This window comes from Nycticebus coucang, chromosome 6 (genome assembly GCF_027406575.1).
Source record: "Nycticebus coucang isolate mNycCou1 chromosome 6, mNycCou1.pri, whole genome shotgun sequence".
NCBI classification, from domain to species: Eukaryota; Metazoa; Chordata; class Mammalia; order Primates; family Lorisidae; genus Nycticebus; species Nycticebus coucang.
The window spans coordinates 90,941,023-90,965,243 of NC_069785.1; the positions used below are offsets into that span (position 1 = coordinate 90,941,023).

The 24,221-nt window shown below is 46.6% G+C and overlaps 1 protein-coding gene across 1 annotated transcript; it reads right to left on the reverse strand.

Annotated features, from left to right (window-relative positions):
* Nucleotides 1-2,305: 2,305 nt before the first annotated feature.
* Nucleotides 2,306-4,494, reverse strand: LOC128588486 (heat shock 70 kDa protein 1-like). The gene has a single exon (XM_053595317.1). It carries the CDS (start codon nt 4,375-4,377, stop codon nt 2,452-2,454), a length of 1,926 nt encoding a protein of 641 aa, XP_053451292.1. The 5' UTR covers nt 4,378-4,494; the 3' UTR covers nt 2,306-2,451.
* Between the last annotated feature and the right edge of the window lie 19,727 nt (nt 4,495-24,221).

Sequence of the window (24,221 nt, forward strand, 5' to 3'; positions counted from 1 at the left end):
CCAAAATAGAAAAATTAGCCAGGAGCGGTGGCACATGCCTGCAGTCCCAGCTACTCAGGAGGCTGAGGCAAGAGGGTTGCTTAAGCCCAAGAGTTTGGGGTTGCTGTGAGCCAAGATAATGCCAAAGCATTCTACTCACAGCACAGAGTGAGACTCTGTCTCCAAAGCATATAAAATGGTAAAACTCACCGGTAAATGTGAGTAAACAAATACAAAATACTGCACTACACACACCAGTCATTGAGAACTAATCACCAGCACCCACAGGGTTATGCAGGGTAACTGCACCTGCTAACTAGGTCTTTAAATCCATTCGTTTATTCTTTCCTATATTCAGAGATGTATTGAGTTTTGATCCTATGCCTTTCACCATGCTAGAAACTGAACATGCAATAACAAACAAGGAGAGCTGACCAGTACTTTCATGGAACTTGCATTCTACAGAAAACGACACACCATAAACACACATTCACACACATGTAGATGTGTCACACAGGAATTCACTGCAACATGGAGGTACACAGGGGGATAGAATCAACAACCAGCTGATTGAGAACAAGAGAGAGCTCAGGGAAGTGACGCTCCAGATCAAATTGGAAGAGTAAGAAGTTAACTGTGGAGAGACCGTTGCAGGGGAAGGAACAACAGATGTAAGTGATCTGTAGCAAGAACAAGCACCATTCAGGCTTAAAGGACACCCAGAGAGGCTGGAGCCCAGACATCCAGGCAGAGAAGAGGGTGAGAGGTCAGCAGCAGCTGCATCCCCCAGGGCTCTGGGCCCATGTTAAGGATTTATCTTCACCTGCAGAGTCTTGGAAACCAAGGGAAATGTTGAAGTGTCAACCTACACTGGATGATCCCATCTGCACTTCATCAATATCACTAGGAGCTCAGGGGGAGGGTGAACTGGAGGCAGGGACGTATGCAATGACAGGCAGGGAGACAAATTAGGAAGTTTTTGCACTTGTCCAGTTCCAAGATGACAGTCTCAGTAGAGATGGGTTGAAGTGAATGGAGTTAAACACTTTGAATCAAGTGAACTTAACCCTCTTTTGAATATGGAGGACTCACCAACAGCACTGTCTATGCTTTGCTCATACAACCAGGAACTTGGGGGTGCCTTCCGTGCACTCTCTGGTGCAGAGGAAGATTAAAACCTCTTCGGCGTAGCTCCTAGTACCCTCCTCCTGATATGTAGGATGTGTACACAGAGCGAACACATAGGGAAAAGTGCTTACATTTCTCACTGTAACTTTTCAATATATGAATTTTGAATTTGAATCTGAGGTTCTTTCCCCATAAAAATGTAAGTAAAAAACACATGAGTATGCACATCATTATACACTTATGAGACTAAAGTCAAGAGAAATGAAAATTAAACTGGTTAAAACATGAATTGCCCTGGATTTCCCAAAATTCCAGACACCCTTCTTTTTTTTTTTTTTTTTTTTATGATGTGACATAATTGCAGTTTAATGATGCTAATGTTATCCAGGAAGATACTTTTAATCATACATTTCCTGGGGGCACTTTTAAACTAAATGCGAGCCTTTTGGGGGACACAAATAATGCTTCTTGACAATAATTTGATAACCCAAAGTATAAACGAAATCCTAAAACTTAAGTTGCTTATTGTCTACCTACTGATGATTTAGCTGAATTTTCTCTTTATCTTTGATATTGCATCTCTAAATAAACTGATGAAATTTTGGAAAGGTAGATTCAATGAACACTAACAGATCCATTAACTATGTTTGACAGTCAACCCTCCAACTGCTCACTAATGAGGTATTAATTCCTATTTATTCTTCATACACCATTTTAGTTTACTAGTTGAATTAAGGTCCAGACACCCTTCTAATAACAAGAATAGTATTTCTTAAAATCCTATTACACTTAATCTGGTTATTTCTTTTTGGACAAATTATAAACTATTTCCTTATATCTTTATCAGCAATGTTTTAGAAAATTTTTTCAGGAAAAATAGCATGTATGTTAGTCACTACCTCAGGGCACAAGAACAACAGTGGGTAGGGCGCCAGCCCCATATGCCGAGGGTGGCGGGTACAAACCCAGCCCCGGCCAAACTGCAACAAAAAATAGCCGGGTGTTGTGGCGGGCACCTGTAGTCCCAGCTGCTTGGGAGGCTGACTTTCTTTTTTTTTTTTTTTTTTTTCCATTTTAAAGTTTATTTATTTCGAAGTAGCCAGCAGTAAAAAAATAAGGTCCGAGTAAAGTGTATTACAAAAAAGAAAATAAACACAAGGTGGCAGTATGAATTCATCTCCACATTCAGAGACGGGGGTGGGGAGGTTCTCTCCAAACAAGGAAAAAAACCTCAGTTCAATAATGCAACATGCAAAGACGAGAACCGAGGAAAGGGAGAAATAAGGAAATCCAAAGTCTCAAATTCCAACCATCTCTAAAATGTGTCAATCTTGGAAAAGTCTCCTAATCCACCTCCTCAATGGTGGGGCCAGACCCAGAGCCCCCCTTGGGGGCCTGAGCCCCGAAGCCGCCTGCCCCGGGACCACCCGTACCCTGGTACAGTCCGCTGATGATGGGGTTACACACCTGCTCCAGCTCCTTCCTCTTGTGCTCAAACTCGTCCTTCTCCGCCAGGCTGTTGGCGTCCAGCCAGGAGATAACCTCCTGACACTTGTCGAGCACCTTCTTCTTGTCCGCCTCGCTGATCTTGCCCTTGAGCCCCTCGTTTTCCACCGCGCTCTTCATGTTGAAAGCGTAGGACTCCAGGGCGTTCTTGGCGGACACCCTCTCGCGCTGCACCTCGTCTTCCGCCTTGTACTTCTCGGCCTCCTGCACCATGCGCTGGATCTCCTCCTTGCTCAGGCGGCCCTTGTCGTTGGTGATGGTGATCTTGTTGGCCTTGCCGGTGCTCTTGTCGGTGGCGGTGACGTTCAGGATGCCATTGGCGTCGATGTCAAAGGTCACCTCGATCTGGGGCACCCCCCTGGGGGCCGGAGGGATGCCGCTCAGCTCGAAGCGGCCCAGCAGGTTGTTGTCCCGCGTCATGGCTCTCTCGCCCTCGTACACCTGGATCAGCACCCCAGGCTGGTTGTCCGAGTACGTGGTGAAGATCTGAGTCTGCTTGGTGGGAATGGTGGAGTTGCGCTTGATCAGGGCGGTCATCACGCCGCCGGCCGTCTCCAGCCCTAGCGACAGGGGAGCCACGTCCAGCAGCAGCAGGTCCTGCACATTCTCGGACTTGTCGCCCATCAGGATAGCTGCCTGTACTGCCGCCCCATACGCCACCGCCTCGTCGGGGTTGATGCTCTTGTTGAGGTCGCGCCCGTTGAAGAAGTCCTGCAGCAGCTTCTGCACCTTGGGGATGCGCGTGGAGCCCCCTACCAGGACCAAGTCGTGGATCTGAGCCTTGTCCAGCTTGGCGTCCCGCAGAGCCTTCTCCACCGGCTCCAGGGTGCTTCGGAACAGGTCCGAGCACAGCTCCTCGAACCTCGCCCTGGTGATGGACGTGTAGAAGTCGATGCCCTCAAACAGGGAGTCGATCTCCAGGCTGGCCTGGGTGCTGGACGACAGGGTCCGCTTGGCCCTCTCGCAGGCGGTGCGCAGCCGCCTCACCGCTCGCTTGTTCTGGCTGATGTCCTTCTTGTGCTTCCTCTTGAACTCCTCCACGAAGTGGTTCACCAGCCGGTTGTCGAAGTCCTCCCCGCCCAGGTAGGTGTCTCCGGCAGTGGCCTTCACCTCAAAGATACCGTCGTCGATCGTCAGGATGGACACGTCGAAGGTGCCCCCGCCCAGGTCAAAGATGAGCACGTTGCGCTCCCCCTTGCCGGTCCTGTCCAGGCCATAGGCGATGGCGGCAGCCGTGGGCTCGTTGATGATCCGCAGCACGTTGAGTCCCGCGATCACTCCCGCATGATTGGTGGCCTGGCGCTGCGAGTCGTTGAAATAGGCGGGCACGGTGATCACCGCGTTGGTCACCGGGTAGCCCAGGTACGCTTCGGCGATCTCCTTCATCTTGGTCAGCACCATCGACGAGATCTCCTCGGGGTAGAACGCCTTGGCCTCCCCCTTGTAGGTCACCTGCACCTTGGGCTTGTCGCCGTCGTTGATCACCTGGAAAGGCCAGTGCTTCATGTCTGACTGCACCACCGGATCGCCGTACTTGCGGCCGATCAGCCGCTTGGCGTCAAACACCGTGTTCTGCGGGTTCAGCGCCACCTGGTTCTTGGCCGCATCGCCGATCAGCCGCTCGGTGTCGGTGAAGGCCACGTAGCTGGGGGTGGTGCGGTTGCCCTGGTCGTTGGCGATGATCTCCACCTTGCGGTGCTGGAACACACCCACGCACGAGTAGGTGGTGCCCAGGTCGATGCCGATGGCTGTGGCTCTGGCCATGCCGGTGCCTGTTCCCTGGGTTCTGGTCTGAGACTGAGAGAATCCGGGAGAGATCTGCGTGCGCGATCTGGCACAGGAGCTCGGTTTCTTCTGAAAGCCGGAGACTGGATTTGAAGGAGGCTTTAAGTCTGGCAGAGTCGCACCTAGAACACAACACCTCCTCTATCCTGCGCTCGGGTTGGGATTCTTCGGGAGGCTGACTTTCTATCTGCATTCTATCAGAATGCAAGTCACTGGCAAAATTGTACTTATGAAACAAATAAGCATTTTGCCATATGCCAATACCTTGGAAAAGCCTCAGGTCTTGACAAAGAAAATACCATCCATACAATTTTATCAATAAAGGAAAAATTTTAGGGCAGTGTGGACAGGATTGGATTCTCCTGTCAAGCAGGTTGCCCCATCCTTTAAAAAATAGATTCTTTTTTCCTTATATCCTGTGATCCTCAAACATTGCTCAATTAGATGTCCCCTACATTGGAAAATATAGGAACGTCTATTTCAATGTCATTTTAACGTAACAAAGTACCTGCTAAAACCATTCATTTTAAAAAATTTAAAGGAAATCCAGAAGGCAGGAGATGACTTTGTGGGTTTTTACATGTTAAAGTCTATTTTTTATATGTCTTCTCTCTCTTCTTTTTTTTTTTTGTAGAGACAGAATCTCACTGCACTGTCCTCGGGTAGAGTGCCATGACTTCACACAGCTCACAGCAACCTCTAACTCTTGGGCTTACACGAGTCCCTTGCCTCAGCCTCCCAAGCAGCTGGGACTACAGGTGCCCGCCACAACACCCGGCTATTTTTTGTTGCAGTTTGGCTGGGGCTGAGTTTGAACCTGCCACCCTCGGCATATGGGGCTGGCGCCCTACCCACTGAGCCACAGGCACTGCCCTTCTCTCTCTTCTTTTTCCTGAAATGTGTGCTGAGTCCAGTAAACTTTTAGTCATTTCTGTTCATACGTTAATTTATAAAACAAAAAAATCTTAATGTGTGCCAGTATACAAAACAAAATACATTTACTTTAAGTCTGTTGAGGCTGCTCAGATAAGTAGTCTTGGAGGCAGTGAGGGTTACTGGTTTAATTCAATAAACTACCAAAGCACTAGCCCAGATGGCCACTCCTCCAGTTACTTCTCATTAGCTGCTTACTAAGGATTAATCAGTTGTTGAAAGGTAATTGTGAAAACATCGTGAGGCACTTTGTCGCAATGTCCTACAGTCTGAGCACACTTGGGGGACAAGCAGACACGGGTCATTCAGTGTGGTCCTGAGGGGCAGCTCACAGTGTGACAGTCCTGAGGGAGGAAGGCCACACATGTGATGCCAAGACCCTCAGAGGATTTCCTTTAGAGGAAACAGAACCGTATTATGGATGGAGGATGTGTCAAGTAGAGGAGAGAGAATGTGTTGTGATTAGAGAAACCTCCTTATCCAGGCATGTCCTCTGGGGCATCAACTTTGATTCCCTGTGAACAATGGATAGGAAAATTGAAGAAAGAGAGTCAGGGGAGCTCTTTCATCAGGACTCCAGGATATGATGGAGAAGTCCCGGTTGTCACAGGTCTGTGCCTCCATGGAACCATGTACACTTCCCATGTTTCTCTAAAAGTCACAACCAATCAATATGAAATAGGAGGTAAAGCACTTCCTCTGCTCACCCACTGGCTGATGTGGGGATCACAGGTCATAATGCCAGACGTTTCCTAACAGCTGCAGAGCATCATACCCACAGAAGGGATGAGAAATCACCCTCCACCCCCCACCACCCTGGAGTGATGCAAGCACCCTACCTGGTGTCCAGTTTGTTCCCCATGCCATTTAGGAAACACAGAGGAGGGACAACTAAGGTACCAGTCCCCTTCCTGATGATTCACCTAGATTAAAGCATTTTAGCCTCCTAATGTGATAACAAGAAATAGGCCTATTACCATTTTCATATGACAGTGCAGAGAACTGAGGACTGAGAAATGTCATGACCTTCTCTGGTTAGTAGGTGCTATAAATGGGCTTGGACCCCGTCCCCAATTCTGCACCACCAGCACCCTGCTCTCTGTCTCTCTGCTTGGCTGCCTTTCTGTGTGGTCTCATCTCCATGAAGACATGGCCCACACAGGCTCCCTGAACCGCATGATTTCCCTGAAACCCAGCTTTCATCAGATGGCTCTGCTTGGAACTCAGTAAACAATGAGATCAGCTATTCAAACTCAGAATAAATTTTTACTAGTTCTCTCTGGACTTGTTAGGAAGATGCCTATAGTTCTCTCTATTGTGAAGGCACTAACTGTGTTCTTTTCTGACAGCGGCCCCACCCCCATCCCCGTGCACCCCGCCCCAGACCAGAGCATTGTACTGCATCAGTTTAGGTCACTGGAAAAACTTAGAGTGGCCATGAAGGTTATTCAGAACAACAATTGGTATTACTTAATGTCCCACATGAAAGACAAATCTATGAAGAGCATAAGCTTTTATGTTTCATGTATCAATATTTTAATTTTCTTAGTCATTAGTGCTGCTACAACCACAGAATTCAATATACATTTTAAAGTCAAGCTTTGTTCACATTCAATGGCAGGCAATAATTCAAGCTCATGTGTAGATATTACCTGATTATTGCCCATTGGCATAAAAATATCTCACTGGGCCATGCTTGGTGAGTGATGCCTGTAATCCTTGCACTTTGGGAGGCTGAGGCAAGAGGATCACTGGAGCCAGGACTTTGAGGTTGCAGTGAGCTATGATGACACCACCGCACTCTAGCTTTCTAGTCAGGGAGACAGAGTGAGACCCTCTCTTCGCCCTTCCCCTGAAAATATCTTCCTGAAAAAATGGTGCCACATTATGATATTTAATACAGGAATAATATCATCGAGAGGAGTTTGGGATTGACATAAAAATGGATCAGAGTTCCCTTATCTTTCTTTCCTCTCTTCCCCCATGTCAATGTCATATTTGCAACTATCAATACCATTTTAAATTACTGGGATACATTTGTTAAAATCAATCAAAAAATTGATACATTATTCTCTAAAGTTAATCATTTACATTCAGTTTCACAGTTTCCACTGGGCATTTCTGTAAATTGTGACACGCTGAAAGCTGTGTTGCCTATTGTGTCCTCACACTGTGCTCTCTGTGTCTTAAAAGTCCCCTTATCTTACCTCTTTATCTCTGTTGTTTGTCCATAAACCTTGGCAACTATTGAATTTTGCACTGTTTTTGTAGTTTTGCCTTTTCCAGAATGTCATGTAGTCGGAATTATATATAATGGAGCTGTTTTAGACTAACATTTCACTCATCTATATATATTGAATGTTCCTTGATCTCTCTGTTATGGGTTGTGTAGATCTAACTTTTTATCTTGCTTTTTATCTCATTTGTTTCAGCAAACCAATGTTTCTCCTGCCCCTGCTGCCCTTCAAACCTCCCACATGTCCCACCCATCCCTCTCTATCCTGAGCCTGTTCCCCTGACCCCACTCATGCCACCTCCTCGCCTCTGGTGCCCCCTGGACCCGTTTAGGTCATCAACCCCTCTTTGTCCATGTTCCCTGCCAGTCATGTGTCCCCTTCCTCACCTCTGGTCCCTGCCCAACCTCACTGTTGCACAGCACCAACCCCCTATTCCTGCCTGGTGTCCCCCTCCACACCTCCCTCCCAGACCCCTATTCCTGCCTGGTGGCCCCCTCCACACCTCTCTCTGAGCCCCCTGTTCTTGCCTGGCTGTGGCCCTCCACATCCCCCTCCCAGCCCTGGCCCCCTCCCCACCTGCAATTGTCTTGGTCCCCTTTTCTGGTGGCACTCCAACAGAATTTCCCCAGAGCCACCAGCCAGGCAACCCTCCCCACCTGCATCCTGACCACTTCGCAGGCTACGTGGGTGGAGGTAGCCCTGCAGATAGCCAAGAACAAAATATAGGGCCACCACTCATTGCCTGAAATGGACTGGCCATGGACTGGCCATGAACTGGAAGCACAGGCAAGGACTTTGCTCTGCAACTTGCCTTTTTCTTGGTGGAAGGGAAATATACCCCTCAGCAAAATGGTTATTTTTCCCTGGGGCCCAACATCATGGGTTTCTGTGGTATCTGATGCTGCTGAGACAAGAGGCCTGTCCCTAGCCCATGTCACTTTCCCCAGGAACTTGTGCCTCCTTCTCTGAGGTATTCTTTCTCTTTGGAAGGTGGACCACAGGCTAGCATCACGAGGTGATGTGAAATGGGCAGGATGCAAGTGGGGAGGGTTGCCTGGCTGGTGGCTCTGGGGCAATTCTGCTGGAGTTGCAGAACAGAGGCCCAAGACAATTGCAGGTGGGCAGGGTTCCGGGGCTGGGAGGGGGTTGTGGAGGGGCGCGTCCTCAGACCAGCTGCCTCCCTAACCTGCTGGTGGACCACCACAGCTGGCTTCCACAGGTGTTTCCAGCTCAGGCCCTCCCCATCAAACACCATCAGCACCACCTTGAATTTCCTGCCAAGCTGCACTGACTGAGCTGATAAACTGGTCAGGCCACAACTCCAGCTGGGAGACAGAGCCAGAAAGTGGCAAGGCCAGGAAGAATCCACCTTTTGGGGCTATACCACCCTTGGCGTTAAAGAGAAAGCCACTGACCTGTTGAAAATTCATCGTAGGATGGTGCCATATACAGAAGCAGAATCCACCTTGTGACCAGATGTCCTCAAAACTAAGCTCAGGAAGAATCAAGAAGGAAATTATCCTAGGCAGAGTTGTCTAGACCTTGGAGACCCTGACTCACCCCTTTCCCATCTTGCTACTTTTTTTCTATTCCCCTAATTTTAAAAAAATAAGCACTCATTATTTTTATATAATGGGAAAGATAAGAATAAACTCTTTCCATTCTTTTTTTTTATATTTATTTATTTTTATTAAACCATAGCTGTGTACATTAGTATGATCGTGGGGCACCATACACTTGGTTCGTAGATTGTTTGACACATTTTCATCACCTTAGTTAACATAGCTTTTGTAGCATTTTCTTAGTTATTTTGCTTTAAAGCTCTTTGACTCAGAGCATTCCTGTCACCATGCGCCTCCAGTAGGCAGATGGCAACTTCCTCCTGTGAGCACCGTGCCTGGGGCTTCCCTGAGGTCACCAGCTGTGGGGAGGGAGAGGGCTCACCAATGGACCCTTTCTCCTTCACCAAAGACACTTCTCAATCTTCTGGGGCCTCTCTTCTTTACTGGGGATCCTTCCTTCCCCTGTGGACCTCGCTCTTTCACCTGAGGACCCCTCCTTCATGTGGGGACAGTCTCACTATGTCACTTTTGGTAGAGTGCTATGGCATCACAGCTCACAGCAACCTCAAACTCTTGAGCTTAAGGGATTCTATTGCCTCAGCCTCCCAAGTAGCTGGGACTATAGGCACCTGCCACAATGCTCGGCTATTTTTTTGTTGCAGTTGTCATTGTTGTTTGGCAGGCAGAGGCTAGGTTTGAACCCACCAGCTCCAGTGCATGTGTCCAGTGCCCTAAGCACTGAGCTATGGATGCTGAGACAGATAACCCAGCTCTGCACAATCTGCACCTGGGTCTCATCCCAGGGGGGCATAAAAAATCCCCTTTTGGGCAGCACCTGTGGCTCAAAGGAGTAGGACACTTGCCCTGTGTGCCAGAGGTGATGGGTTCAAACCCAGCCCTGGCCAAAAAAAAAAAAAAAATCCCCTTTTCCCACATGTCAGGCCTGGGGCCAAACTCCCAGACAAGACTGGCTGATTGACTGCACCCACGTGCCCCTTGTATGAAAATATAGATCTCTCCTAGTTTGGGTTGTTACCTTCTCAGGGTGGGTTGCGAAGCCTTCCACATAACAGGCAAGAAAAGCCATGAAGTTGTCTCCACTCTCCTCCACCGCCTTATTCCTAGATTGGATCCTCACACCATTCAGAGCGACAATGGCCCAGCTTTCATTAGCCAGGTTCACCTCCCAAACCCCAAGTCCTAGAAGTCCAGGGGCACTTACATGTGCTTTACAGGCCTCAATCATCAGGAAAAGTAAAACAAGTGAACAGTATCCTTAAACAACATCTCACTAAATTTGTATTTCAACACAAACGAGATTGGATTAAACTCCTCCCCAATGCTTTATTCACCTTTGCTCTACACCTCACAAACCCCTCTGCTATGGCCCTTTTGAAATAATGTATGGCAAAACTACTATTCTAGGCCCTGGATCCCCTCCAGACTCCATCATAGGAGATTATTTTCCCATCCTCCAGGAAATCAGGGACAAACTTAGAAAAACAATAAACCAGCTCTTAACCCAACCCTCAGCAGAAAGTCAGGGACTAATGGGCAGGATATCAAGTTTTCCTCAATCTCCTTTGCCAGGAAGGATGTCGTCCCCTCACTGGACAGGCCCTCACATCATTCTCTACAGCAACCCCATGGCCATTTGCCTCTTGGACACCCCCCCCCCGAGTCTGGTTCTACTGATCCTGAATAAAGCTGTGTCCTACCGAAAAACTTCCAACCCTGGAAAATCCCCACTGGAAATCGTAAGTACTACCGCCCCCACCTTAAAACTCACCAGGATTCCGGATAGTCCACTTCCACATAAATGCGTAACATTCCTTCCTCTTTCTTCCTTTTTCTCCATAACTTCTCATGAGATGCCTGGCTACTCTCACATGTTCAAAGCTGGGATGACCTCTTTTGAAGCCTTTAAACATCTGTGGCTACAAGGCACCTTCCAATCCTGCCCCCGTAAGAAAACCCAACTTTTCCTCTTCCTACTCCTTTTCCTTCTGGATCTCTCTCCTGTCAATCCTGGCCCATCTCCTCTTCCCATCAACCTCTTCCCTGTGTGCACAGGTCATCTTGCTACCTGAACCGCGTATATCCATGAATACCTTACCAACTCCCATTCCCACGTCAACTATGTCCAATTCTTCCCTGATACCCCTTCTTTCACTAGCCACACTTACATGCCAGAACACCGCTGTGATGTGACCAAAGCCTCTGAATGTTCTTAGGAAGGAAAGAAATACTGGACCAACAAAATAACAGGCACTGGATGGCCCAGAGGTTTACTGTCTGTGGGACCAACCTCATGCATGTGGGATTATCAGATGGAGGGGGAGTCCAGGATATACACATCAGCAAGAAACAGGAAAATGCATAAAAATACTCCTCTCTTACAGTACAACCCCTCCACCCTATGAAGGGTTAGACCTCACTATCCTGTCAGACCTACAACCACACTTCCATACTCCCCGGCATTTAAACACCTCCTTCTCAGCTGCACTGAACTCTTCCTCTCCCTTTCAGGATGCTGGATGTGCCTTTCTTTATACCAACATCTTTTCAATCCCATACGCATACCCGACACATAGAACTCTTCCATTCCAGCAGAAAATAACACAGCTCTGTTCGGCCCCATAATTACTGGCTTTCCACCCCTGGCCTCCCCCAATTTAACCTGCTTCAATCTCACCAGTACAGGAGGGTTTATAAAGCCTGTTCTCTCTTCCCCCAACTCAACTTTTCCATTAGGTCTAACTTCTTCTGGGAATATGTTTCCTCTGCAGCCACTCAACCTATCAGTGCCTGGATGCTAACCATTCTGGTCTTTCCACTTGAGTTTTCCTCACTCCCAAGTCTCTTTTGTGAATGAGTCCTCCCTAACTCAAGCCCTGATGCATCCCCCTACTTCCAGACAAAAAAGAGCTTTTCCTCCCCGTACTCCTCAGAACAGGCGTAGCAGCTAGACTTGGCATAGGCATTGCAGGCATCGGTACATCAACCCACTTTTACCACCAACTCTTTTTAGAACTCAACAAAGATATGGTAAAGGTAGCCGAGTCTTTAGTTACCCTACAATCCCAAATTAATTCTGTAGCCAACTCTTTAGTTACCCTACAATATCAATTAATTCTGTAGCTGCAGTAGTCCTCCAAAATCACCCAGCCTCAGATTTAATTACAGCAGAAAAAGGAGGCACGTGCATTTTTCTTGGGAGAAGAATGTCTTTTCTTTGTTAATCGGTCAGGAATAGTCACCGGCAAAGTAAAAGAACTCTGAGAAGCAATCAAACAGCCAAACAAATCTTGAGTCATCTACTCTCTTTTCTGTTCACCATCCTCTAACTGACATTTACACCCTGAGGCAGCTGGTAGCATATGTGGGTGCTCCTGTTGCTGCACGGAAACTGCCCCATGAAACCAACAGACACTTTTACACCAATGCTGGAGGGAGGAACTTTAATCACGGAGGAAACTCAGCTGCCTTGGGGTGTAAAACAAGTTCTGGGGAATCTTTTCTTTTCCCCCCTCAAACTCTTTTATATTTTTTTTCTCAACTCTGTAACAATTAAAAAAGTTACAGTTATACAGATATTAGATCATGGGAACATTTTTAGGTAGCAGGGGAAAAAAAATCACAAAGTTAATGATTATATTTCTCAAGAAACCAGGGTGCTGATATTTGTTACGTTGACTCTTTCAAGGTTATTCCTGGTCAGTGTAAAGAGTTTTTTTTGTTGTTGTTGTTGTTTGTTTTGATCTTTGGAGGATGCATTCTTCTGCAGCTGTCTGCTGCATTCTCAGGACCACTAAGAAAAGTAAGATTTATTTCTCCTTCCTCACTATCTCGTTCCTAATGTTCTGGGGCTCTGTGGTAGGTTTTGAAGCAAAAGATTGTGGACTAAATGCAGAGGAATAAAGCAGAAGTGAACTGAGATGGGAGAGCGTTGGCAAGGGGAAGAAAGATGGAGAAAAGGGGAGGCAGAGAAGAAAAATCAAAGAGGAGAGACAGAATGAGAAGGGAGAGGTAAAAAGAATGACACATGGACCAGAGAGAGGGAGAATAAAAGTAAATAAATGAAATGAATGAATGGTGACCAGGATCACACTGTCTTCAGTCTGTTTGGGTTCTGCCCTGCTGGTCTCCCATAGTGATGGGATGCAGTGGGGGGTGGCTGCCCCTGACCTTCTGGAGTAAAGCAAACCAGGTCACAAGAGCTGGGGCAGGGCCTGGCTCAGAGGCCTCTTCTGTGCTAAGCCCACCTCTGGCTGATTGCAGGGCTAGGGTCAGCTCTGAGAAGAGTGCCTCCTGCCACCTTGGTGGTGACCGATGACCCTTCATGACTGGGCAAGGATTGCCTCCTCTGTCTGCCCAGAACTGGCACCGCTTCTTTCATGGTTCAGCCCATTCTGACCCCAGACTGCCTTTCCTATGGATTGTAAGCTTCTTGAGGATGCTTTAGCTAGCCCGGGGGCCCTTCACTTTGCTGTGCATGGTACTTTGGGCAAGCCCAGTTGGATCCCTTGTCTGAATGATATTTTTAAATGCATGGAGTAAAACACACAGAATTAACAAAGAAAATGAATTACACTGAAATAGAATTATCAACACATTAAAATGTGATATAACAGATATGCCTCTCTATTAATATAGTATAGCAGTGTATCTGATCGGCATCATAATTTCAAAATAGCGATCAGTGTAACTGATGCATTGTGTTATCTGTAACAATTTTGCTGTGACAGCTAAGTCCCAGGTACTACTAATACTGTTAGAAAATGCTAAATTTCAGTTAGAGGATGATGAACAGAAAAGAGTAGTTTTTCCTTCCATGCTCACAGACTCACTGGATTCTTCCCATGGACTCCTTGGTGATGGGGGGGCGGTTGTCTTTGGACTCAAGCTAGCTGGTCAGGCACTCCTGCCTTCCCACCTCATCTCTTGCCCCTCTCTCTCCCACTCTGCCCCAGGCTCCTGGCCTTCGGGCAGTGCCTTCTTGCATGCAACAAATTCTTCCTAAGTAAGGGTCTTCACACCTCTTGTCCCTGCTACCTGGAATTCTCTTTAAGCCCCTCACCTGGTCCCTCACTCCTGTCATCTCAACTTATTTCCTCAGACAAGCCTTCTCTAATGTCCCAGGCTAGATTGGAGTATTCCTGTTTTTCTTGTGACAAAATTTAGTGTATCATTTTTCCAGTGCTTATTATAATTTAGAACTTATTATCAAGCAAATGGACACATAAACAAGCTATGTTCAGCCATGAAGACTCAAAGCTTCATGGGAATAGTGACCACATCTGGTTTGCTCTTTGCTATAAACCCACAGCTGGCAATGTCTGTTGCCTAACAGTGATCAGTGTATGCTTGAAGAATGGATGAAAGGATCAATGGATGAAGGTTGGGACAATGTCTGATTTGTCTTTGTACCCTCAGTTTTCAGCCCCACATCTAGTGGATGTTGGTGCTCACTTGCTTGTAGCTACATGAATTCAAGTTACCTGGCTGGATCAAAGGTTGATGAAGGTAATGCCTCACAGCTGTGTCTGGGCCCAGCCTGGTCCCCAAACCTGCTAAGACAGCACCCAGCCCTGGGACTGCCACTCCTGGGCCCAGCTGTTTAATTCCCTTGATATTCCTTTATTTATTTTTTAAAATATGTGATATAACAGATATGCCTGCAGATTTTTTTTAAGTAAATTAATTTCAGGTTAAAGTGAGGGTACAAACATCCAGGTCTAAACATCCAGGACATCAACCAGTTTAGGTACAGTCCCTCTGTGTTTGTGACTCACAAGCAAAAGGTGTGCCAAACACCCACACCCCATACCCGTTCAGTGAGAGGACCCCAACCACCTTCCCTTCCCCCTCCTTCACTACCCCGACCCCCAACTTGAATTGAAATGGATATTCCTTTATTTTTGATTCCGGCTCCCAATTTCTGGTTTCGGATTTGTGTGGCTGACTTTAGGATGTTTTGAGCACTGTGTTAGTTGCTGTACAGACCATCCTCATCAGCACCCCTCTCAGTGGGTTTGGTGTCTCGCGGACATGGGGCTGGGCTGGGACGTGAGTCTCTGGCCTAGACAGGAGCAGAGAGATCTGTCTCTACTCTGGAGAGCTCAGTGCAAAACTTAGCTCCCTCCTGGCAACTCGCTCATAGTTTATTTCTGATCTTTGTCGCTATGCAAATACTCATGCCTTTGATATGTCTTTGCTTCTATTTAGTGAGCAAGCCGCTTAGCCACTTAGTGTCTCAGGACAGTGTGGCAGGGAGGTTGGGTGGAGTGTGGGCAGGAGAGCACTGAGAACAGAGAAAAGAGCCCAAGAAAATTGGGGGAGAAGGCCCAGTCCTCCACCTGCATCATGACGTCTTCCTGCCCAGGGCAGGGGTTTGTCCTGTTGCTTTTTAGCAGTATTCACCTGATTGAGTCTTGACCTTTCTTGGTCAAGAAAAAAAGGCATACTGGGGAAATTAAGGCAGAAATCTAATACTCATGAAGTGCCACTTATCCACAGATTGGAGGACAGTGTCTTAAAGTATGTAATGTCAGAATTGCAAAAGCTTTTAATAAATATGTATGCTTATGGGTCCAGGCAAAAGTGGAATAAATTCTAGTTGCTGAATAATTCCACATGAAGTCATGAAATAGGGCCTGTCACAGCTTACCCATCATCAGGTGTGGGGCTTGGGTGGAGTGTGGTTGTCTAACATAATGACACGTGGCATGCAGCATTCACCTAGCAGATGTCCTTGCCAGCCCAGCACAGGGAAGGCCTTTAGTTAGAATCACAGCAAACTCTCAAGTTGTTGTTTAGCTTTCTATAGTTCAAGTTTGAGCCACTTTTCATAGGTGCTGATTAGTGTTCAGAGAGCCTGCTAAGGGCTGGTTAGGTACTCACTGGAATTAAAAGTCTTTCTTCCAAATGGCAAATGAACAAGATATTATCAGTAAAAAATATATATATATATATAAAACATCAGTTATCACTCACACTTAGTTTGCATTTAATTTTCCTTCTTATTCAAGCTTCTTTGGAGGAAGCAACAAGAAAATACATTTGAACAAATCCACCCTGCCCCAAATATTTGCCCCTCATGAAACCAAAGGCATTCTGACAAATCTTTTTCCATTAATTAAAAACATATCTTGTATGATGGAAGGAGAATTTAATCCACAAACTCTGGGTTAATTTCCTCTTCAGATACCTGCATGTAACGTTTCTGAGAGCTGATCTGATCTGATCTGATCTCAATGATTTTCTTTCAGTGCTCTTTGACCAAGGGCCAGCAAACAAATGTGAGAATGGGAGCTGCTCAGATTTTCTTCACTTTTGCTACAAAGCATCCTGTTGAGTTTGCAGAGAGAGAGGGAGAGGAGGACTCCAAGCTTTCCTCCCAGCATGGAGCAGTCTCTGGGCATTCCAATGCACCTCCTCCTCAGAGTCTCCCTCCTGAGTTCCCTGCCTCCAGTATTTACCTCCTTTCGATTAATCCTGTACAGAACTATCATGTAGACTTCTTTTAAAGTGCAGGTCTTGCCATGTTCTTTTCTTGCTTTAAACAAAACTCTTTCTGGAGTCAAGTGTGAACTCTCCAAGGTCCTCATCCTACTTTTTATGATGCTTTGGCCAAGCCCTCCGTTTCTTGTGTAGAAACAGGCCTGGGACCCTCATCCTCGGTGGCTTTGCTTGGACCTTCCACCATCCAAAAGCAGGGAGTCATTGTCTTTGTCCTTCCCCAGATCTCAACGAACTCTGGACCTGCCCTGGTTTCTTGCTACTGTTGGGGAGACAAAACTCTACCTCGACCCTTAGGGGGTCTTTTGGCTGGGCCTGAGTATTATATTGACATTAAGCAAATTAATAGGAGAAAAGCATGCAAATTTATTTAATACAAATTTTACCTGACCACAGGAGCTTTCATAAGGAAATGAAGATCTGAAGATGCAGTTGGAGTTCAATATTTAAATACTGAATTGGAGAAAGAGTGGTAAATTTTGAATATAGGACAAGGCAAAGGGGTTTGGGCCAGTATAGTTAATGTCTTGGAGAAGTGGCCTTGGGGATAGGGCTAGTCTAACCCGGTTTGTTTGTACAGATTTCCCTTGGACTCAACTTCTCATCTTCAGTGATAAAAATGATACTTTCCTTCTGGTACAGAAAGGACATCTTTCATATGCAGATTTTATCTCCTTTTAAGTTTCCTTTTAAGAAAGTGAAAGAGATTCAGAGTAATCTTCTAGTACTTGCTGTTTTTTTATGTGTCTTTGACTCAAAATAGTCACTATGCTGAAGTGACATTCTGGGGGTAGCACTATGGATTCCATTTCTTCTTAGTCTTGGTGCTACCATTCAGAGGCTGGCAGGACGCACCTATAGTTGACATGTTGGGTTTATTATTGACTCAGTGAGGGAGAATGTTCACTCAGTAAGAGGACATTAGATCAAACCTTTAATAGAGTTTGGGCTTTGGTTAAGTAATTTGGGGAGAGAGTCTAAGGAAGTGGATGCTTGCTACGCACTGAGAAGGCAGGAACTATTTTTTGATTTGGTATCTTAATAACTGTTACTGGCAGGCAGGACAGACCTGAGTGAGAACAAAGCTGCAATTAGCAAAGCAGCAGTCACTAACTTTAGCCCAGAGAGGGAGATGTTAAGTAGGCTGCAGACAGTACTCTTCTCATTGTCTGGTGACCTTGCCTGTTGTCGGTATTCTGGGAGATGCGGTATACGTAACATAAAGACAGCATGGTCTAGCTGTGTCAGAGCAGTTCTCAGATGTCAGGGGCCCACACTTTCCTTGGGGACCCTCCACCTCTTGTTTCATGCAACAGTCCTCTAGGGAATGGCTTTTTTCTTCACCTAATTTTATGAGCTCCCTGAGGCCAAGCCTCAGCCTGACCCATGTCTGTCCCTTGCAGTGAAAAACCTGAGGCTCTTCCTATTTAAAAGTAGACACAATGGAATATCAAGTCAGAAAGTTAGCTGAGTGTGGTGGCTCATGCCTATATTTCTAGCACTCTGGGAAGCTGAGGTGGGAGGATTGCTTGAGCTCAGGAGTTCAAGACCAGCCGGAGCAACAGTAAGACCCATCTCTACAAAGAACAGAAAAGTTAAAAAACTTTAAAAAAATAACAAAAATAAAAATAAAATGTTAGCCAAGCTTTGTGGCTACTTGGGAGGCTGGGGCAGGAGGATTACTTGAGTCCAAGAGTTTGAGGTAGCTGTGAGCTAGGCTGATCCCACTGTGCTTTGTGGTGGGTGACAAACTGAGATCCTGTCTCAAAAAACAAAAATAAAAATAAAAAACCCAAAATCCAAACCAGAAAACGGCTTGGAAACACCTTTTAAAACTTTAAGAGACACAGGCATGAGAACCTCAACTCTGTGAATTGTACATGGCTACAGAAGCCACATTATTGCTCCTCCCTATGTTGACATCGACAGGGGATGGAGAAGAGGATATTCATTGCCATGGTTTCTCCCTGCCTGGCTGGGGCTGGCAGTGGCTGTGTTTCGAGGGTAGGTCTCTCCAGGTTTTAGTGAACACTCCCTCCACTGCCCTTGGATTTAACGCTGCACACGTTCTGCAAACAGTCCCTTTGTTAAATGATCCTTGAGTGCCATCTATTTCCAGGAGGATTCTAATATGTATCAGTATGAATTGATACTATTAGGTTTTCATATTAAGTCACAGCCACTGGTTCCACTTACACAGACCAGTAGCAGTGAAGTGTATCGGCATCTCCTGGTTGGTAGTTTCCTGACATTTTCTTTGATCCCCTGACTCAGAGTGGGCTGGTTTATCTAGCCATCAGTCTGAGTGGCTTCTTGTATCCTTTAGTGTTTCTCAAACTGTGCAGTCTATGGAATTGATTTACAGCGTCATGACCCAACACTAAAAAAATAAATAAATAAAAAGAACAGAAATCGTTAGAATACATTCCTCAAAGTAAAGGTAAGTACTGTTTTATTAAACTTTGGCTTCAGCCGTGTGTTTGTATGTGTGTGGGAATCTGCATAGAGTTGCAACGTGTAATGTATTCTTGCTGTACCCCAGCCTGAAGATTCTGAAAGCCCTTGTTCCAAAGACAGCTGCAAAGGTCTCAGGAGACCTGACTGGTTATTGGAGCTCCAGCCTGTGCTGCACCCCCGCATTCACTGTGCGTCTCAAAGAGGGATGTATGCTTCAGACACCTGGGACCAGGAAGCCTAAAGCTCATACTATGGCCCCTCTGTTCTGAGTGATACAGGGCTCCCCCATTCAAGACTGGACAGGGGACCCCAGTTTCCCAGGCCTGGGCAAATTCATTGAAGGAAAGCCCTGACCTTTTGCCCCAAGCTGGAGGGACTGCATTCATTCATCTGTCGATAATGCTCATTAACTGCAAGTCCTGGCCAAATGTAATTTTCTAGGCCTTGTACACCTAGACAAAAGACCGGCACAGAAACCTCTCACTTGTGAGTTTCCCTCTGCCAGAAGCTCTGATGCTTTTTACTCCTTTTGTAATCCTTCTTTCTGTCTCATAAAATCCTATCTTACCACTAATCTGTGATCCGTGGGTTCACTCTTCGAATCCCGGAGACCAAAGACCTACCGAAGAAAGAAATTCTGGTAACATGAAGACTGTGCTTTGGGGGACACTGCTTCTGGAAGAGGTGAATTGGAGAGGAAAGCAGTGGTCTGCCCTTTGGGTGACCCTGTGCTGCTGGAGGCAAGTCAGAGTGGTGAGGAGGGGCAGGAGCAGAGCAGGAGGTCCCCTGTTCACTTAGCTCAGTGGTGCTGGCTGCCTTACAGACTGCTAGAATCCCCCAGAGGCACCTCAGGTTTTAGGCATTCTTATATCCCAGCACCAGCACGGGACCTTGGCACTCAACATGCGTCTGCTGAATACACAAATGACTCCAGTCCTGCTCCTGACCCTCTAGGGAGGCAGTATGGAAGGAGAAAGGGCTTTGTAGTCAGAACCACGCACCCATGTGTCACTTTGGAATTTGTTCTTTAATCTCTTGAAGCTATACCAAAATGCATTTTTGGGGGGGGATAGTTTTACTTTGTCACTCTCCATAGGGTGCGGTGGCATCACAGCTCACAGCAACCTTAGTAGCTGGGACCATCCCAACCAAGTAGCTGGGACTACAGGCAACCCACCACAAAACCAAGCTATTTTTTTTTAGAGACAGGGTCTTGCTCAGGCTAGTCTCGAAACTGTGAGCTCACGAAGTCCACCCGCCTCCGTTCGCTTCGGCCTCCCCAAGTGCTAGGATTACAGGCGTGAGGCAGCACGCCCAGATGTAAAATGCATTTTAACTGAAGTCATGACTTCAAGCAGAGGACCTGACACATGTTCAATGTCTTGGCAATGTGATTTTTCTTCTCTCCCTTAAACGCCCTCTCTTGCTTACACACCTGCTATAGTTTTACCACCATTTAAATAGTCTATGGTCTGCCTGCCTCCGAGGAGACCACTGCCTTGTATAGCAACTATTTCTAGTTTTGTGGTTAATGTCTATCTCTTTGTAGTGTGCCTTCATTGTTACTGTTTGTGTTCACCTTGGCTTCTTTTATTGAAGACTAAATAATTGGAAAGGGAGAAGAGTGAAGAATAAAGCATGGTTTGTTTTGTTTTGTTTTGTTTTCAGGCCCTCATCTCCGGTTCAGATGAGCCAGGACTGTTGGTCCCTGTACTTTCCTGGGTCTGTTCCTGTGTGTTTCCAAGCTCCCTCTCTGATCCTTAGTACTGACGTGCACCACAGACCTGGCCCCATCTCAGAGCAGCGACTTCTTGTTGTAATGTTGCAATCATTGCACAGTCTGTTGGTGGTAATAATGTGAAATTTAGCTTTCTGAGAAATGTAGGGGTTTCTTGAGGACAATAGTTAACAGTGATAATCTTTATGTTCATCTTTTTTTTTTTATTTTCCTGGAGGAGTGGAAGGAAAGTCATTAACTGTTTGGTGAGCATCAAGGGGGCTTCAGGCTTGGAAAGGGTTTGAGGCAGTATAGTGAATAGTTTTTATGGGAACCAGTGAGTGACTGAATGGACCTGGAGCAGGGAAGAGGTGTTAAGTGGAACAAACAGGCTGAGTGCCCAGATATCACTGGGCACTGCTTCCTAGTTCCCCTTCCCCAAGGCACTGCCAGGGCTCAGGACAGAGACCAAGACTGGATCCTCCCACAGAGAGTCCAGAGTCAGACATGGAGACCAAGGCAGGGCACCTTTGCTTGCTATTCCAGGGAAAGTCTGCAGATGCCACCCTGGCCCAGGGGCTCCTAGGAATGACAGGGGTGTTCTAGATCCAAAATCCCATCTCTCATTTCCATCAAGTACCCCCAACACCCTTTACACAAACCTACACCATTAGATGGGGAGATCTTTAAGAAAAAGACTCTGGTCGCTGGTATTGGTCTTACTCTGAGCATAGTAAGCAGCATTGGCCAAGTAAACATTTGCTGAAGGATTGACCTGATGAACAACTGAGTGAGTGAAAGAAAATAGGTCTGCATGCTCCAGGTTGTGTTGGGGATCTGAGTCTTTCTGGATCTCATAGTCCCACCATGGTCATGCTGGGCTGTGCTGTTCCCTGGAAGGCTGAGCCCCTCCCAAAACAAATGCAATGGAGTTCCTGGACACCACTCGTGCAAAAGACTGAGGGAATTCATTTTGATGTCTCCCTTTCAGCCAAACGGAATGTTAACTCCTGTAATGAAATAGCCTGGGTTACTTGGAAAGATGTTTGTGAAGATTCTTGGTCTGTGTGGAGCAGGAGTTGCAGGCGTGATTGAGAGCAACAGTGACTTCTTCCAGAGAACCCTGGTGCAGCTTGTCCTTTGTGTACGGGAGGGATTGGGCACACAGGGCCTTGTGAGTTTTTTTCTCATTCCTCCTGTAAGCTAATCTCCAACTTGTTGTGCTCCCTATTCTGGTTTCCCCAATGAAGCTCTAAGCTCCTTGCTAGCAGAGGCCACGTCTACAATTCCTTGCAAGACCCAACGTGTCTCTCATATGGTTGGCGTCCGATCATTCTGCAATTGCCAGATGAATAGGATGTTTAAAGGCAAGTGGTGTTTCAATTATTTTGGCTTTCTAGAAGAGCCAGGGATGGAAATCCTGCAGTCTTTTCCTGTGCTTATCTTTGAAGAATGAGAAGAGAGGCTCAGCGCCTATAGCTCAAGTGGCTAAGGCACCAACCGTGTACACTGGAGGTGGCGGGTTCACATCCAGCCCAGGCCCACCAAACAACAATGACAACTATAACCAAAACATAGCCAGGCATTGTGGCGGGCGCCTGTAGTCCCAGGTACTTGGGAGGCTGAGGCAAGAGGATCGCTTGAGCCCTAGAGTTTGAGGTTGCTGTGAGCAGAGATGCCATGGCATTCTACCCAGGGCAACAGCTTGAGACTCCATCTCAAAAAGAAAAAAAAAAAAAATGAGACGAGAGAGAACACATAGTAGCATCTACTGACAACAAACTAAATGTCACTATGTGCACGCTGGTGGCAGGCCGTTTCTCATTTCCCCAGATGATCAATCCCATTGTGCTAGGCCCATGTTAGATTGTTTAGGGAAAACAGAGGAGAGATGTTATAACACTCAGTAACCTGAAATTGCACCAGGATGGAGACCGGAGGTGTTTGTTTCTTTTTAAGTGAAGCACGCATGGCATTCAGGAATGACTGGTGAGGAGGGAGGACACAGAGGGGAATGCTGCATGGTTGCAGTAGGCTATGGATTAAAGCAAATGACTGCCCCCAAATGGATGAGTGGCCTCCAACCCCTGTTACCTGAAGGGAGATAAATTGGCCAAAAATTTGGCCAGACAAGGCTTAGTTTCCACAGTAGCCTTTTATTCTTGAGCTTAAAAGAAAACTCACAATGCCCACATTGCGCACCAGGCGAGTGACACCAAACTCTGTGGGGACAGAACAAGTGCAAGTGAGGCTGAGCCCCCCGCCAACATTATGGTACAGATGGTTCAAAACTCTTAACTGGCCAGGTGTGGTGAATCATGCCTGTAATTCTAGCACTCTGGAAGGCTGAGGTGGGTGGATTTCTTAAGCCCAGGAGTTCAAGATCAGCATCATTACTAAGAGCAAATCCCCATCTCTACTAAAAATAGAAAAAAATAGCCAGGCATTGTGGTGGGTGCCTGCAGTCCCTGCTAATTAGGAGGTGGAGGCAGGATAATCTTATTTTTTTTTTTTTGCTTTTTGAGACAGAGTCTCACTATGTCACCCTTTGGTAGAATCCCGTGGCATCACAGCTCACAGCAACCTCAAACTCCACAACACCCAGCTATATTTTGTTTGTAGTTGTCATTGTTGTTTGGCAGGCCCGGGCTGGATTCAAGCCCTCCAGCTCCAGTGTATGTGGCTAGCACCCTAGCCACTGAGCTACAAGCCCCGAACCAGGATAATCTCTTGAGTCCAAGAGTTTGAGGTTGCTTTAAGCTATGTTGCCACAGCACTCTACCCAGGGCAACAGAGTGAGACTCTGTCTCAAAAAAAGAAAACCAAAAACACAATGCCTTAAGCGACCTCTTGGATCTGCCAGAAAATGTGGAATACAGAAGGAGCATGATTATCAAAAAGCACCCACCAGGCTGGCCACCCATAGCTCAGTGGTTAGGGCTCCGGCCACATACACCAGGGGGCTTTCAGGTTTGAACCCAGCCCGAGCCTGCTAAACAACAATGACAACAACAACAAAAACAAACATAGCAGGTGTTGTGGCAGGTGCCTGTAGTCCCAGCTATTTGGGAGGCTGAGGCAAGAGAATCACTTAAGCCCAGGAGTTTGAGGTTGCTGTGAGCTGTGATGCCATTGCATTCTACTCAGGGTGACATAGTGAGAATCCGTCTCAAAAAAAAAAAAAAACACCCACCAAACATGCTGTGGGCTCCCTTTGTAGGGAGCCCTTCTGAGCCTGCTGCCCATCTCTGCCCCAAATTTGGGAAAGTCCTGATGTGATGTTCTTCGTTTACCAGTCAGAGAAGAGAAAAGGTCCACAGATCAGACACCTCTGGAATGAGGGCTCCATTTGGAAAGTGATAAAATGTATTATTTGGTGTCGGTGAGAAAGCAGGA

Excerpts from the sequence above, each read along its gene's own strand:
- LOC128588486 (XM_053595317.1), bottom strand. The coding sequence starts at position 4,377 with ATGGCCAGAGCCACAGCCATCGGCATCGACCTGGGCACCACCTACTCG.